The sequence below is a fragment of the Oncorhynchus tshawytscha genome, linkage group LG08 (assembly GCF_018296145.1).
Source record: "Oncorhynchus tshawytscha isolate Ot180627B linkage group LG08, Otsh_v2.0, whole genome shotgun sequence".
Lineage (NCBI taxonomy): Eukaryota > Metazoa > Chordata > Actinopteri > Salmoniformes > Salmonidae > Oncorhynchus > Oncorhynchus tshawytscha.
The window spans coordinates 59,326,557-59,339,525 of NC_056436.1; the positions used below are offsets into that span (position 1 = coordinate 59,326,557).

The window sequence follows — 12,969 nt, forward strand, 5'->3', positions numbered from 1 at the left end:
TGTGTGTGTGTGTGTGTGTGTGTGTGTGTGTGTGTGTGTGTGTACGTGTGCGTGTGTGTATGCGTGTGTGTATATGCGTGTGTGTGTTACTCAGCAGAAGGAAAGGTCAGACAGACTCAGAGACTGTGCTGAGCAGCATACAGAAGAGAGGAAGAGGAAGATGAGAAGGAGGAAGAAGAACCATACAGCTGGAAACTCAGCCAAGAATCCTAAAGTAGAAGATGGGGGAATAGGAGACACAGGCTAGCCAACGGGAGGGAGATTTGAATTAAATCAGTTCATGTGTCAACATGATCTAGCCATATGTTTCTAGGCTGGTGCAACTCAATGTAATGCACAATATGCAAGTAAGTGCTTAGCGAGATGGGAATTAACACACTATCACTGTCTATCCCTGTTAACACACACTATCTCTCTGTCTCTCCCTGTCTCTGTTTCTGTCTGACTGTTTCTATCTCTGTCTCTCTCTCTCGCTCTCTCTCGCTCTCTCTCTCTCTCTCTCTCTGTTTCTCTCTGTCTGTCTCTGTCTCTCTCTCTCACTCTGTCTCTCTCACTCTCTCTCTCTCTGTGTCTGTCTGTATTTCTCTCTCTCTCTCTCTCTCTCTCTCTCTCTCTCATGGGAAACATATGTTAACATTGCCAAAGCAAGTGAAGTAGATAATAAAGAAAAGTGATAAACAATATACCATAAACATGAACAGTAAACATTACACTCACAGAAGTTCCAATAGAATAAAGACATTTCAAATGTCATTATGTCTATATACAGTGTTGTAATGATGTGCAAATAATGATACTACCAAAGGGAAAATAAATAAACATAAATATGGGTTGTATTTACAATAGTGTTTGTCCTTCACTGGTTGCCCTTTTCTTGTGGTAACAGGTCACAAATCTTGCTGCTGTGATGGCACACTGTGGTATTTCACCCAATAGATATGAGAGTATATCAAAATTGGGTTTGTTTTGAAATTCTTTGTGGGTCTGTGTCTCTAATATGGTCATGCATTTGGCAGGAGGTTAGGAAGTAAGTGGAGCTCAGTTTCCACCTCATTTTGTGGGCAGTGAGCACATGGCCTGTCTTCTCTTGAGAGCCAGGTCTGCCTACAGTGGCCTTTCTCAACAGCAAGGCTATGCTCACTGAGTCTGTACATAGTCAGAGTTTGGGTCAGTCACAGTTGTCAGTAATTCTGCCACTGTGTACTCTCTGTTTAGGGCCAAATAGCATTCTAGTTTGCTCTGTTTTTTGTTAATTCTTTCCAATGTGTCAAGTAATTATCTTGTTGTTTTCTCATGATTTGGTTGGGTGTAATTGTGTTGCTGTCCTAGGGCTCTGTGGGGCCTGTTTGTGTCTGTGAACAGAGCCCCAGGACCAACTTGCTTAGGAGACTCTTCTCCAGGTTAATCTCTATGTAGGTGATGGCTTTGTTTCCTTTTAAGTGGTTATAGAATTTGGATTTTGATGATTAGCGGGTAATGGCCTAATTCCTCTCCCCCTCCTTCTCTCTCCCTCTCTCTTTCCCTCTCTCTCTGTTGAGCAGTGTTCCTGGTCGTGTGCAGTGGCGTTGGGATGCTCTCTTCCTGTCTACACTCTAGGCTGCTAGCCAGGACTCTGGCAGTGCTCACTCACATGTATGTGTGAGAACATTAGCCTCTGGTACACAGCCAATATCCTGGCAACAGTGTGTGTGTGTTTGTCTCAATGGAAAGGGTATCTGTTGGCTTCACAGCTTGAGTAACCCTGGTGTGAATCATCTGTAGTAATAGAGCTATTCTGCCCAGCGTATTTGAGGCTTAAATTATGCCAGTGCACATGCAAACAAACACACACACACACACACAGAGAGAGAGAGAGAGAGAGAGAGAGAGAGAGAGAGAGAGAGAGAGAGAGAGAGAGAGAGAGAGAGAGAGAGAGAGAGAGAGAGAGAGAGAGAGAGAGAGAGAGAGAGAGAGAGACAGAGAGACAGAGAGAGAGAGACAGAGAGAGACACAGAGAGAGAGATATATATAGAGACAGAGAGACACAGAGAGAGAGAGAGAGAGAGAGAGAGAGAGAGAGAGAGAGAGAGAGACAGAGAAACAGATTCTGCACATGGGGAGGACACCATTTTAGAAACAACCAATGCCTTCACCAAGTGGAAATAAGATCCTGTATCCCTTGTATTGTACAAATAGTGGTATACATGATACAAAAGTAGGATCTCTGATTGAAAAAAATCTATTTTTATTGTTCTATTAAATCAGATATCAGGTTCTCCAGGGCATAATTTCAAAACATTCACTTGTCCTGAACATACATGTTTTAAAAAATATACAAAATATAAAACATCACATTAATGTTGGTTGTCATGTGTTTAAGGACATCATGTTTCACAGGCATCTGTAGATTGAGTATGAGTTTACTGTTCTGATAGTGCAAGGGGAGTGCTTGTCTTACTCAGACTATACAACACATCAATTAACACTCACTGATCTGTCTTCATTTCCTAAAATATAGAAATAACTATAGGGAGCCTTAGGCTTAATTTATGTGTGTCGTATAGTCTGATCCTGAATGATCTGGAGAAAACTGAGTATCCAGTGTTGTCTGGGGTGTAGCAGTCAGTGACTATGGCTAATGCTAATGCTAGAGGTGACAATGGTTAAGGCAAGCAAAGACTTTGACCTAATGCTAGCTGAGATTTTGGCTAATTCTAGCTTTAAAAAATGACTAATGCTAGCTGTGATTGTGGCTAAATCTAGCTGTGATGGTGGCTAACGCTAGCTGTGATTGTGGCTAACGCTAGCTGCGACTGTGGCTAACGCTAGCTGTGATTGTGGCTAATGCTATCTGTAAAGATGACTAAAACTAGCTGTGATTGCTGCCAAAGATAGTTATACTCCAAGCTTACAGGGATTCCCTGGCTCTGTCGCATCTCATCAACAATAAAAGCTGTTGCATTTCTAAGAGGCTGGGCTCCCACTGCAGACTGGAGCCAGAGTGTAGGGGTTACAGAGATGGATTACCTGCAAATCTCACACAGGGAGACACACACACACAGCCACAGCCTCACCTCCCAGCCTGCCTGGCCATTCCATTTCAAATGCTTGAGTGAGGAGAGAGGAGCGAGTATTCAGGCGGTTTGAATTGGTAATGTGAAATGTGAGAGCAGAGCAGGGCTAAGCCTGCCTAGATAAGGACAGCAGGATGGGGGAGTCATAATAATTTATTCTATGAAACGGTGCAATAGAGGCCATCGGTGTGGGGATATGGTGTGAAGGAGTGTCAGTGTTCCACTGGGATCACCTCCAGGATGATCTGGACAGATCTGTTGAAGGAATCTGGAGACAGAATAAAACACATAGAACAACTCTTATGATACCATTTTACAGTACCCTCCATAGTTATTGGGACAGTGAAGCATGGTTTCTTCTTTTAGCTCTATACTTCAAAACGTTGGATTTGAAATCAAACAATGACTACGAGGATAAAGGGCAGACTGTCAGCTTTAATTTGACATTTTTTTCATCCACATTGAGTGAACCATTTAGAAAGTAAAGCACGTTTTGTAAATGATCCTCCCCTCATTTTCGGGGAGCAACAGTATTGGGACAAATTCTCTTATATGTGTATTAAAGTAGTCAAATGTAATATTTGATCCGATATTCATCGCACGCAATGACTACATCAAGCGTGTGACTCTACAAATGTCTTGATTGCATTTGCTGTTTGTTTGTAAATATTAGTAGAATATGTTTCGAAACACTTCTCCGTGAATGTGGATGTTACCCTGATTACGTAGAATCCTGAATGAATCGTGAATAATTATGAGTGAGAAAGTTATAGATGCACAAATATCAAGTGAATCTGTCCCCTTTACTTTTGCTCCTCTAAAATGGGAGACTATGTACAAAAAGTACTGTACTTTCTGTACAGTTCACCCGATATGGATGAAAATACCCTCAAATTACAGCTGACAGTCTGCACTTTAACTTCATTGTTACCGTTTGATTTCAAAACCAAACTTTTGGAGTTTGGAGCCAAAAGAAACAAAACGCTTCACTGTCCCAATAATTATGCAGCGTTAGGACAATATTATTTCCAAAGTGTCAACATAGACACATTGTTGGGATTCATGCTGCAATTTTGATAGGATGCTATGCTGAAAATTGATTGGAAATTGATTACATGTGGTAAACTATGCGTGGATAGTTTAATGGTCCACTGCCCCTCCGATTAATCCCTTGAGTTGAACAATTGCTTTATAAAGATTAATCAATGCTGTCCATATGCCAGTAGTATGTATGATTTTCACAGTGATGTCTAGTAAATGCATTTAAATGCCTTCTAAGTGAAGGTAGCGTGTTACCTAAACCATCCTGTAGCCACTTGGGTCTGCGGTCAAACACAATGAAAATATAGTAGGCTGGGATTCCTGTCAGGGAGATGGCGAATCCTATCCCTGTGTTGACGGGGTCGGAGTAGAGAGAGAGGAACACCATGAAAAAACAGGTGAATGAGAAAATGGCTGGAATGAAAAGAGGAACCTGGAGAGACAAGACAAAGAAGTGCAGAGTCAAGGATGTAAACAGTAAAGTGTTCAGTAGTTGTTTTGAGTAAGACAACCATTAGACAGACTCATACTCTGTCCATGTGATTGTCTGCACTTCTATCCCTCCAGTGTTTATTTGCTAAATTGTAATCATTTTGCCAGTATTGGCCTACTTTTTGGCCTACCTCCCTAATCTTACTACAGTCGCACACACTAAAGACATTTCTATCGTGTTATTGACTGTATGTTTGTTTATCCCATGTGTTACTCTGTGTTGTTTGTGTCGCACTACTTTGCTCTATCTCGGCCAGGTCGCAGTTGTAAATGGAGATCTTGTTCTCAACTAGCCTACCTGGTTAATTAAAGGTTAAATAAAATAAAAAAATGTGCGCAAGATGCTTGCATATCGGCCACATGCAGTGGTACAGAAGGAGCGATGTCCTAATCGCCCTTTGCTGTGTTTATGTCGACATGTGTGTGTGTGTGTGTGTGTGTGTGTGTGTGTGTGTGTGTGTGTGTGTGTGTGTGTGTGTGTGTGTGTGTGTGTGTGTGTGCGCGCATAAGCACTTTGTGACAATTGCTGATGTAAAAAGGGCTTTGTAGATACATTTGATGATTTGATGGTTGATGATTCACGTGTGTTGGCCTGACCTTGAAAGGGCGTGGCATGTCAGGGCGTGTGTATCTCATGTAGATGAGGCCCAGCACAGCCACGCCAATGAAGAGCCAGCGAAGGAAGCTCATGAAGTTCAACAGACTGTAGATGTCTCCCACAAACAGCTGGAACACCGTCATAGGATACTGTAAAAACACAGAGAAAGAATGGACACTCCGACACACAATCACACACACACACAGAGAGAGAGAGAGAGATAGAGAGAGAGAAGCACACAGACAAATGGATCCAATGAGGAAGTGGCAGAGATGCTGACACGTACCCACAAAGCATGGTGACAGTTCAAACATAAACACAGGAATGCAACGTTTTAATTGTGGACCTTGTAGAGCAGGTCCTCATAAAGATATTAAAGAGCGATATGTGTGTATGAAAAAAAAAAGTTTTTTTTTTTATCTGACCAGAACGAGGACGGCTGCCAAAGGAGTGTGTCTGCGGACGTGGATCATGGACAGAACCTCAGGGAGATGGCCCTCGCGTGATGCCACGTAGAACATTCTAGAATGACCAACACAATCACACAATCTTCAGGATGAAATGAGAAATACCTTCAACAACAACACTTCATCATCGTCTTTGTAAGCGGTGTCTGACAAAATTCAATATATGAAAACTACACATGAAAGTCAACTACTGACAGTCATAGCTGACCTTCACACAGAAATGCAATGTCAGTTATTGTGTTTTCAATATACCACTATACCACACATCTAAACTTCTGCTTAACAGGGTTTGGCAGTTGAAAAAAAAAGATAAGATTAGATTCCTCTCACACAGTCCTCAAACATTGTGTTGGGAAGGGAAGGCAATTTTTCATTCTCCTTGGCAGGAGAATCTAGCGAAGGCTGCAGTGTGACACCTGAGTTGACGCAGCCCACCTTGAGAAAGCGAACAAGCAGCCATTCATCGAACCAAAGCACGACAAGGCTACAAATACCGGCACCGCCACCGAAAAGTTCCCCATCATCTTCCCTGCAAACGTCTGCAGGAAAAACAGACGAGAGAGAGAGAGAGAGAGAGAGAGAGAGAGAGAGAGTATGAACCAAACAAGGACAAAGAGATGCAGAAAAATATCCTCAATTCAATTACTATCTAATTAACGAACATGCACGTACCTCCAATGCTCTCACACTTTCCTTAAGAGCAACATCACAGACCTGTAAAACCGTAAGGAAACTAACACCATTGAAAAGATCTGATCAGATCAGAGCCCTTTTAGTGAATAACCCTCCCCCTTCTCCAAACAGGTCCGAGATCAGTATACAGTCTCTGTCTGTGACTATGTCATTAAGACTGCAAGATGATTTAATTATCATTGAGAGGAATGGACTGTGTGGAATCACATAAGGCCATACTGGGAAGCAGAGGTGTTGGGCTTAGAGGTCTACTAATTACAGTTTAGAGTGCAGGAGAGCAACACCACAGACACCATCAGGGCCTGATGAAGCGCTGATGAATGAGGTGTGTGACTGCAGTCAATGCGCCTCAAGTGTATCAATACATCACACACAGAAATACATAGGACTCTTATGTTAATGCCAGCCAATAGCGGTGGGTGGTTGTAGGATCAGTGTCGATCAAATCGGCCAATAGGCAGCGAGCTTGTTAGATGCCTTACCACGGCGACGGCTTGCGATGCCAACAGCTCCTCTGCTGACATCACAGTGTAGTATGCCACGTTAGTCAACACGTAGCAGAAAGTGACTATCGCCATGGAGATACAGATGGCCAATGGGACAGTCCTGGGGATACGTAAACATTTGAGAACAACAATCTTACGATCAGGCAAACCTACTGTACGAGAACAAGATATGGAATGAGGAGGATGAACTCACTTTTCTGGATTCTCTACTTCCTCGGTTACAAAGTTCAGATAAAACCTGCCGGCAGAAAGTTGGAGCTTTACAACAATATTACGTGGCAATACTGTACCTTACAAGAGCTCATACATGCTCACGGCAGGTAATAATGCGTTACACTAGTTGGCTTCATGAAAAGGGTAGAATAAGATATTAAAGCTAGTTACGTTAGGAGAAGTCCATACCTACCACCCAGCATAGGCGTACATCCCAGAGTAGAAGGCCAGAGGAAGGCCTGTGAGCTTGATATTACTGACCTCAAATGCATTCTCAAAGTTCTTCGTCTCCCCTGCACATAAACACAAAGAAGGAATTACACGTTCACCAAAGAATATCAAAACTCGTTGAGTGTTTGACAAGGTATACACATCTTTCTCGGTAGTTGCAGCCGTAAGAACATTCCAGTACAATACACACATACTGTATGTAGTGTGTTCCTCTAAAATGGAACACACTTGCAACGAGGCAGATAGTAACCCTCTTAAAGCTGAAATGACGGATGTTCAATGAACATTGGTATGGCAGAACACCAAGCCTACAGACACTTTGTAGCTATTATGTACCAAGCTTGTAATGTGTCGTGTTGATAGTACAGCTACTCTGTAGCCAATAAACACCAAGCATGTTAAAGTATAGCTATTTTGGTCAAGCGGGGGTGATCTGTGGAATGTCCCAGTAACAAACATAACACTATGTACCACAAATATTTTCAGGCTTTCAGGGATTTCAACGTTTTTGAGGAGTCATGAAAGAGTGTGGGATTCAATGTGATGTAAGCATTAACATGCTATTTCTGTGGTTTTAATCTAGTGTAATGTGACTCATATGTGACTCGTTTCAGGAAACTTGGCGTATGTCGCACGTCACTACTTCACAGGAGAGACATTTTAAAGTAAATATGTATTTTTATTGAAAAATGTGTATTGGGACAGAAATGCCTTCTGGAACATGTGAACTTTCATGTGCTTTAACCTCTCTTGGGTAGGGGGCAGTATTTTGACGTCCGGATGAAAAGCGTGCCCAAAGTAAACTGCCTGTTACTCAGGCCCAGAAGCTAGGACATGATTATAATTGGTAGATATGGATAGAAAACACTCTAAAACTGTTAAAATTATGTCACAGAACTGATATGGTAGGCGAAACCCAGAGGACAAACCATCCCAAAAACACATTTTTCAGCCTACCTCTATTTTCAATGGCTATCACTTTTATTTCTGGCTCATTTTTCCAAAAACCAGCATGAAACTCTTTATAAAGACTGTTGTCATCTAGTATAAGCCCTAGGAACTGCAATCTGGGAGGATTTTGCCTTATAATAAAAGTGACAGCCATTGAAAACAGTGGTAGGCTGGGGGGATGGTTTGTCCTCTGGGTTTCGCCTGCCATATCAGTTCTGTTATACTCACATACATAATTTTAACAGTTTTAGAAACTTTATAGTGTTTTCTTTCAATATCTACCAATTATATGCATATCCTAGCTTCTGGGCCTGAGTAACAGGCCGCTAACCTTGGGCACGCTTTTCATCCGGATGGGAAAATACTGCCCCCTACCCAAGAGAGGTTAAATTATGAGCCCAGTTGGTTTAGCAACGGAAAAAGGAAGGAACCTTCCCGTTAGCCATGATTGGCTGAGATAATGGATAGGCTGGACATGCCAAGAGATAAGTTTGGATTGATCTGCCATGTAGCATGCTCATTATTTGTTGATAGTCCTTTCCATCTTGATATTTTTAAAGATATACATAAAAATGTTTTGCTACTTTTTTCAACAACATTAATGCCCTGAATTTAGCAGGCACTATCAACAGATCAGTTGGAAAAAAAGTGAATGGCTATTTTCTCCACACACCACGATCAGTGTGAACTGGAGTGACTTGACACAACGCTGTTCAAACAAGGTGTAGCTACAAACAAAACAGAGTTAAATGCCTGTGATATGTGATTATCCCACCTAGCTATCTTAAGATGAATGCACTAACTGTAGGTCGCTCTTGATAAGAGCATCTGCTAAATGGCCAAAATGTCAAATGTAAAAATGACAATGTTTGCATTGGTAGTAGTATGGGTTGGGATTATGACGGTTCATTGTTTAGCTAGCTAGCTAGATGATTACATGACCCATCAAGTTAGCCAGGTGTGTCTCAGGGTGATTACGGTCATCTACTGTATTCCATGAACATGTGTACATGTCTAGACAATAGTTTAAATAAGTATATAATTATAAAATATGAATAAAATATTGGTATCTGTTTTTGATATTGCTACTATTGAAGTAACAATTTCAATGTACCGTGTACACCTTCTGTATCCTTGCTATAGTGTGTGTTTACCAGAGGCAGCAATGTGAAGGACAATATGACCTGCACCAAAGTCAGTTTAAGATATAGGCCAAGGACTACAGTACATAAAGTGTATTTTTACCTGGAGTTTTTCCTTATTGTAGGCTACCACTTTTACCACTTTTAGTCTTGAAATCTATATGTGTTTACTAAATTACTCACTCTGTTTAGCACATGGCATCACATGTGAATCTTTAAAGTGATGGATGGGGCTAAGGCTTAAGAGGGTGTGAATGATGCCGAATGTGTGGAGACAAAGAAGAGCTCTCCAGTAGGTGTACCAAAACAGTCAAGGTCCATTTTCTCAAAAGTGGGGTTACAAGTTGACATTGTTCCTCAACTGCAGTGTATGATATACCATTTTCAAGCTCTGAGTCTCTTCTCGTATCAAATGTTTAAAAAAACACCATTTCAAATGTTGCTACACAAGACAGAATCGAGGCGGTCGGTCACATTTGACGATGGTGTTGATTGTAATGATCATGGTGAGGATGATGACGATGATAACGAAGGCTTACCTTTGAAGAGCATATAGAGGCCAGGTACGATGATGATGGCGATGGCCAGCAGCTTGCTAAAGGTGAGTAAGATCTGAATCCTGTTTGTCCAGCTCGTACTCATACTGTTGAGATACATCACTGATGCTGTGGAGCAGGAATACACATGAACACACACACACATACACTTTGTGAGACTGACTGGTACCTTACAGTCAATTGAACCATCTCACTGATAAGCACAAAAATCCTATAGTCCAAAGTTTGTTCAATTCAATATACTGTAAAAAAAGAAAAGAAAAAAAAAAAAATATATATATATATATATATATATATTTATATGTATATATATATGTGTGTATATATATATATATAATAATGCTGTAGCATTATTACTCAGACATACTTATTCCTATAGAGGTGGCCAGTTTGATAGCAATCTCGGGCACTCCACAAGGCATGAATATGGGTTCCAGGATATATTGTCCAAAGGCCAGGGATATCACTGCCAACCCTGCAGGTCTAGAACAGACAACACTGTCACACGCAGACTCAAAAATGCTGAACCAAACATACACGTTTACCAAACAAACACAGTGACAGGAAACGCTGACCCACAAAGCTGTGCGATCTGGGGCATCATTCACTATTCAGAGTGTTGGGGAGCATGTGACCTTCTACTGACATGAACCTGTCTTACCCAACCTCACAACTGTTTATTAGCTTCCCCTGACACTAACAGTCTATAACAGTCAAATAACTATAGTTACTGATATTCAGTGGTTACTGACTCAAATATGTCTGCTAGTTTCAGTTGAGGAAATTACAGTAAAATATCCAGGGAATAAGTAAGCAATAACGCCCGAGGGGGTGTGGTATATGGCCAATATACCACGGCTAAGTTCTGTTCTTAGGCACGACTCAACGTGAAATGCCTTGATTTCAACCCTTAGCCGTGGTATATTGGCCATATACCACCAACCTGGTATATTGCCAATAATCTAATAACTGTTGCACAGTCTGTGGGCTGATCCCCAGAATGCTGTTCATTTCCCATAGACTCAAAACTATACACCCCCCTCCTGGCCTGGGTTAACCTGAGGTACAGTAATAGTATAGCAGGTTTGTTTACACTGCTCTGCTACCACGGGTATCAACGGACCAGGATGGGATCCAAAAGGATTTGCTATCTTTACAATGCTGAGATATATACACTAGGCCCATCCCCGTCTCTCTCTCACACACAGGCAGTATAGAGTGATATACACATACCTTGTTGCAAGTATCTACCCCCCTTCCTGCTGCTGTCTCTGTCTCACACACACACACACACACATACACCTACCTGATGGCGATGAGGTCAGCCCAGAGGCGTATGAAGGCCATCTGTGGTCCAAAGGCCTCCAGAATATAGGTATAATGTCCCCCGGACTTCTGGATACTGGTTCCCAGCTCTGCATAGGACAGGGCCCCTGGGAAATGAAAAAGGGAAAGGTTTAGGACAGGGGAGTGGCTAGCCAGCTATAAAACATTGGCAGCATCAGCAACAGCAGAATACTGGCTATAAGAGGAAAATATGATTGATTGTATTCATAAACATGTGTGTGCCGGGAGAGAGAGAGAGAGAGAGAGAGGGGGGGGGTTAGCGTAAAGGGTAATTGCTGTTTCAGCAGTTAGATGGCTAGTTAGAAGGCAGTAGCTACGGTAAGGCTTCTGTAATAACAGTAATATAATGAAATAATACAAGTGTAGAAGCGGAAGCTCTTCCATAGCAGCAGACAGTTAGCAAAGTTTATCCACCCCCCTAAGCTTTCATTCACACTCATCATCTCAAGAAAAGCTGTTTTACAAGTTTAGTACTTTGTTTTGGGATGCATCAACTCCAGTGTCTTCAGGGATGGGGAAGCAGGGGAGTTGTAACCCAATGGGCTGAACAGCAATAAAAACACAAAATCTCCATCCTCCATAGCTTCAGTTCGCATGCATCATAAAACCACTCAGCACACCTTTACTCAGGTATGTCTCCTCGCTTCTGGTGACAACTACGTGTGACTCACCAAACAGAGACAGCACTCCGCAGGCAATCCACACCACCAGAGACATTCCAACACTCCCAGAGTTCTTCAGGATTCCCTTGGGCGAGATGAAGATTCCCGCTCCGATGATGGTACCGATGATGATGGAGATTCCCCGAAGCAGGGTCACCTTCTTCCTCAACTCTACCTTTCCGTTCGGAGCATCAGGCTCCTCTTTTGGGGCAGGGGTATCCCCCGGGTGTCCCCCATTTTGGGGGGTGTTGTTCACCCCAGTCCCCTCACCATTAACTGACCTCCTGGTCATCCTTGTACTCTCTCTCTCACACACACACACACACACACACGCACAAGCACACACTCTCTCCAACACACAATGTGTCACACACACTCCTCACCTTTCTGTCACTTCGGGTCCCAAAACAACCTTAAGGTTTTTCTGTCTGTCTGCAGTGACCTGCTGTTGAGAATACAGAAGAGTAGGTTACTCAGACAAAGCAGTCTGTTACTGGTCCTGCTGTGTAAAGAACTTCTACCACTGGGAATTAGACCAAACCTCTTGGGAATGGCCTCTCCCACTCTCTCCCTCTCTCTCTTAGACACACAGACACACTCACACGCACAGACACACACACACTCTAATCTCGCTCTAAAGCCCCACTCATTCAGTCGCTCTCTCTCTCTCTGTCTCTCTTTTACTCTCCCACTTGCTGCCTCTAACACTTTTTTTCTCTCTCGCCCTCTTTTGTCTATCTCTCTCCAGCTTTCCTACTCTCCCAAACCTCTTACTATATGGCTGGTCACTGTGCCTCTCTGCAGAAGCAGTCTGGTAGTGTTGTCTGGTAGTGTTTCAGAGGTGTCTGCTTTGGGCACCCTCTACCTCGGGATGTCAATGATGTATCTGAATAATCACCTGAGAGTTCACAACACAGTTATCCCAAAACAAAAGGGAGACCAGAAACTAGTGGAACTGATGCAATCGATGCCAAAGCGCTCTGATGTCACACGTCACATGACACTCGGTAATCGTC

At 42.5% G+C, this 12,969-nt stretch overlaps 1 protein-coding gene across 2 annotated transcripts; it reads right to left on the reverse strand.

Moving 5' to 3' along the window:
* Nucleotides 1-2,205: 2,205 nt before the first annotated feature.
* Nucleotides 2,206-12,554, reverse strand: LOC112256236 (cystine/glutamate transporter). 2 transcript variants are annotated; one of them, XM_042325697.1, is made up of 12 exons: nucleotides 11,963-12,552; nucleotides 11,251-11,377; nucleotides 10,312-10,427; nucleotides 9,927-10,052; nucleotides 7,257-7,356; nucleotides 7,044-7,088; nucleotides 6,827-6,950; nucleotides 6,087-6,190; nucleotides 5,610-5,706; nucleotides 5,184-5,333; nucleotides 4,350-4,527; nucleotides 2,206-3,321 (listed from the first exon to the last, which is right to left on the reverse strand). In XM_042325697.1, the coding sequence occupies exons 1-12, from the start codon at nucleotides 12,243-12,245 to the stop codon at nucleotides 3,266-3,268; spliced, it is 1,506 nt and encodes a 501-aa protein (XP_042181631.1). In that variant the 5' UTR covers nucleotides 12,246-12,552; the 3' UTR covers nucleotides 2,206-3,265. The 2 variants fall into 2 exon arrangements, with proteins under 2 accessions (XP_042181631.1, XP_042181632.1); XM_042325698.1 differs by lacking the exon at nucleotides 2,206-3,321 and having other exon boundaries at nucleotides 4,350-4,442; nucleotides 11,963-12,554.
* Between the last annotated feature and the right edge of the window lie 415 nt (nucleotides 12,555-12,969).

Bases quoted from the DNA above. Each gene is read 5' to 3' on its own strand.
- LOC112256236 (XM_042325697.1), bottom strand. From the start codon at position 12,245: ATGACCAGGAGGTCAGTTAATGGTGAGGGGACTGGGGTGAACAACACC. The intron at 10,428-11,250 runs GTAGGTGTATGT...TGTCTGTTCTAG, and splicing joins GCTGACCTCATCGCCATCAG to ACCTGCAGGGTTGGCAGTGA. The intron at 6,951-7,043 runs GTGAGTTCATCC...ACGTATCCCCAG, and splicing joins GAAGTAGAGAATCCAGAAAA to GACTGTCCCATTGGCCATCT.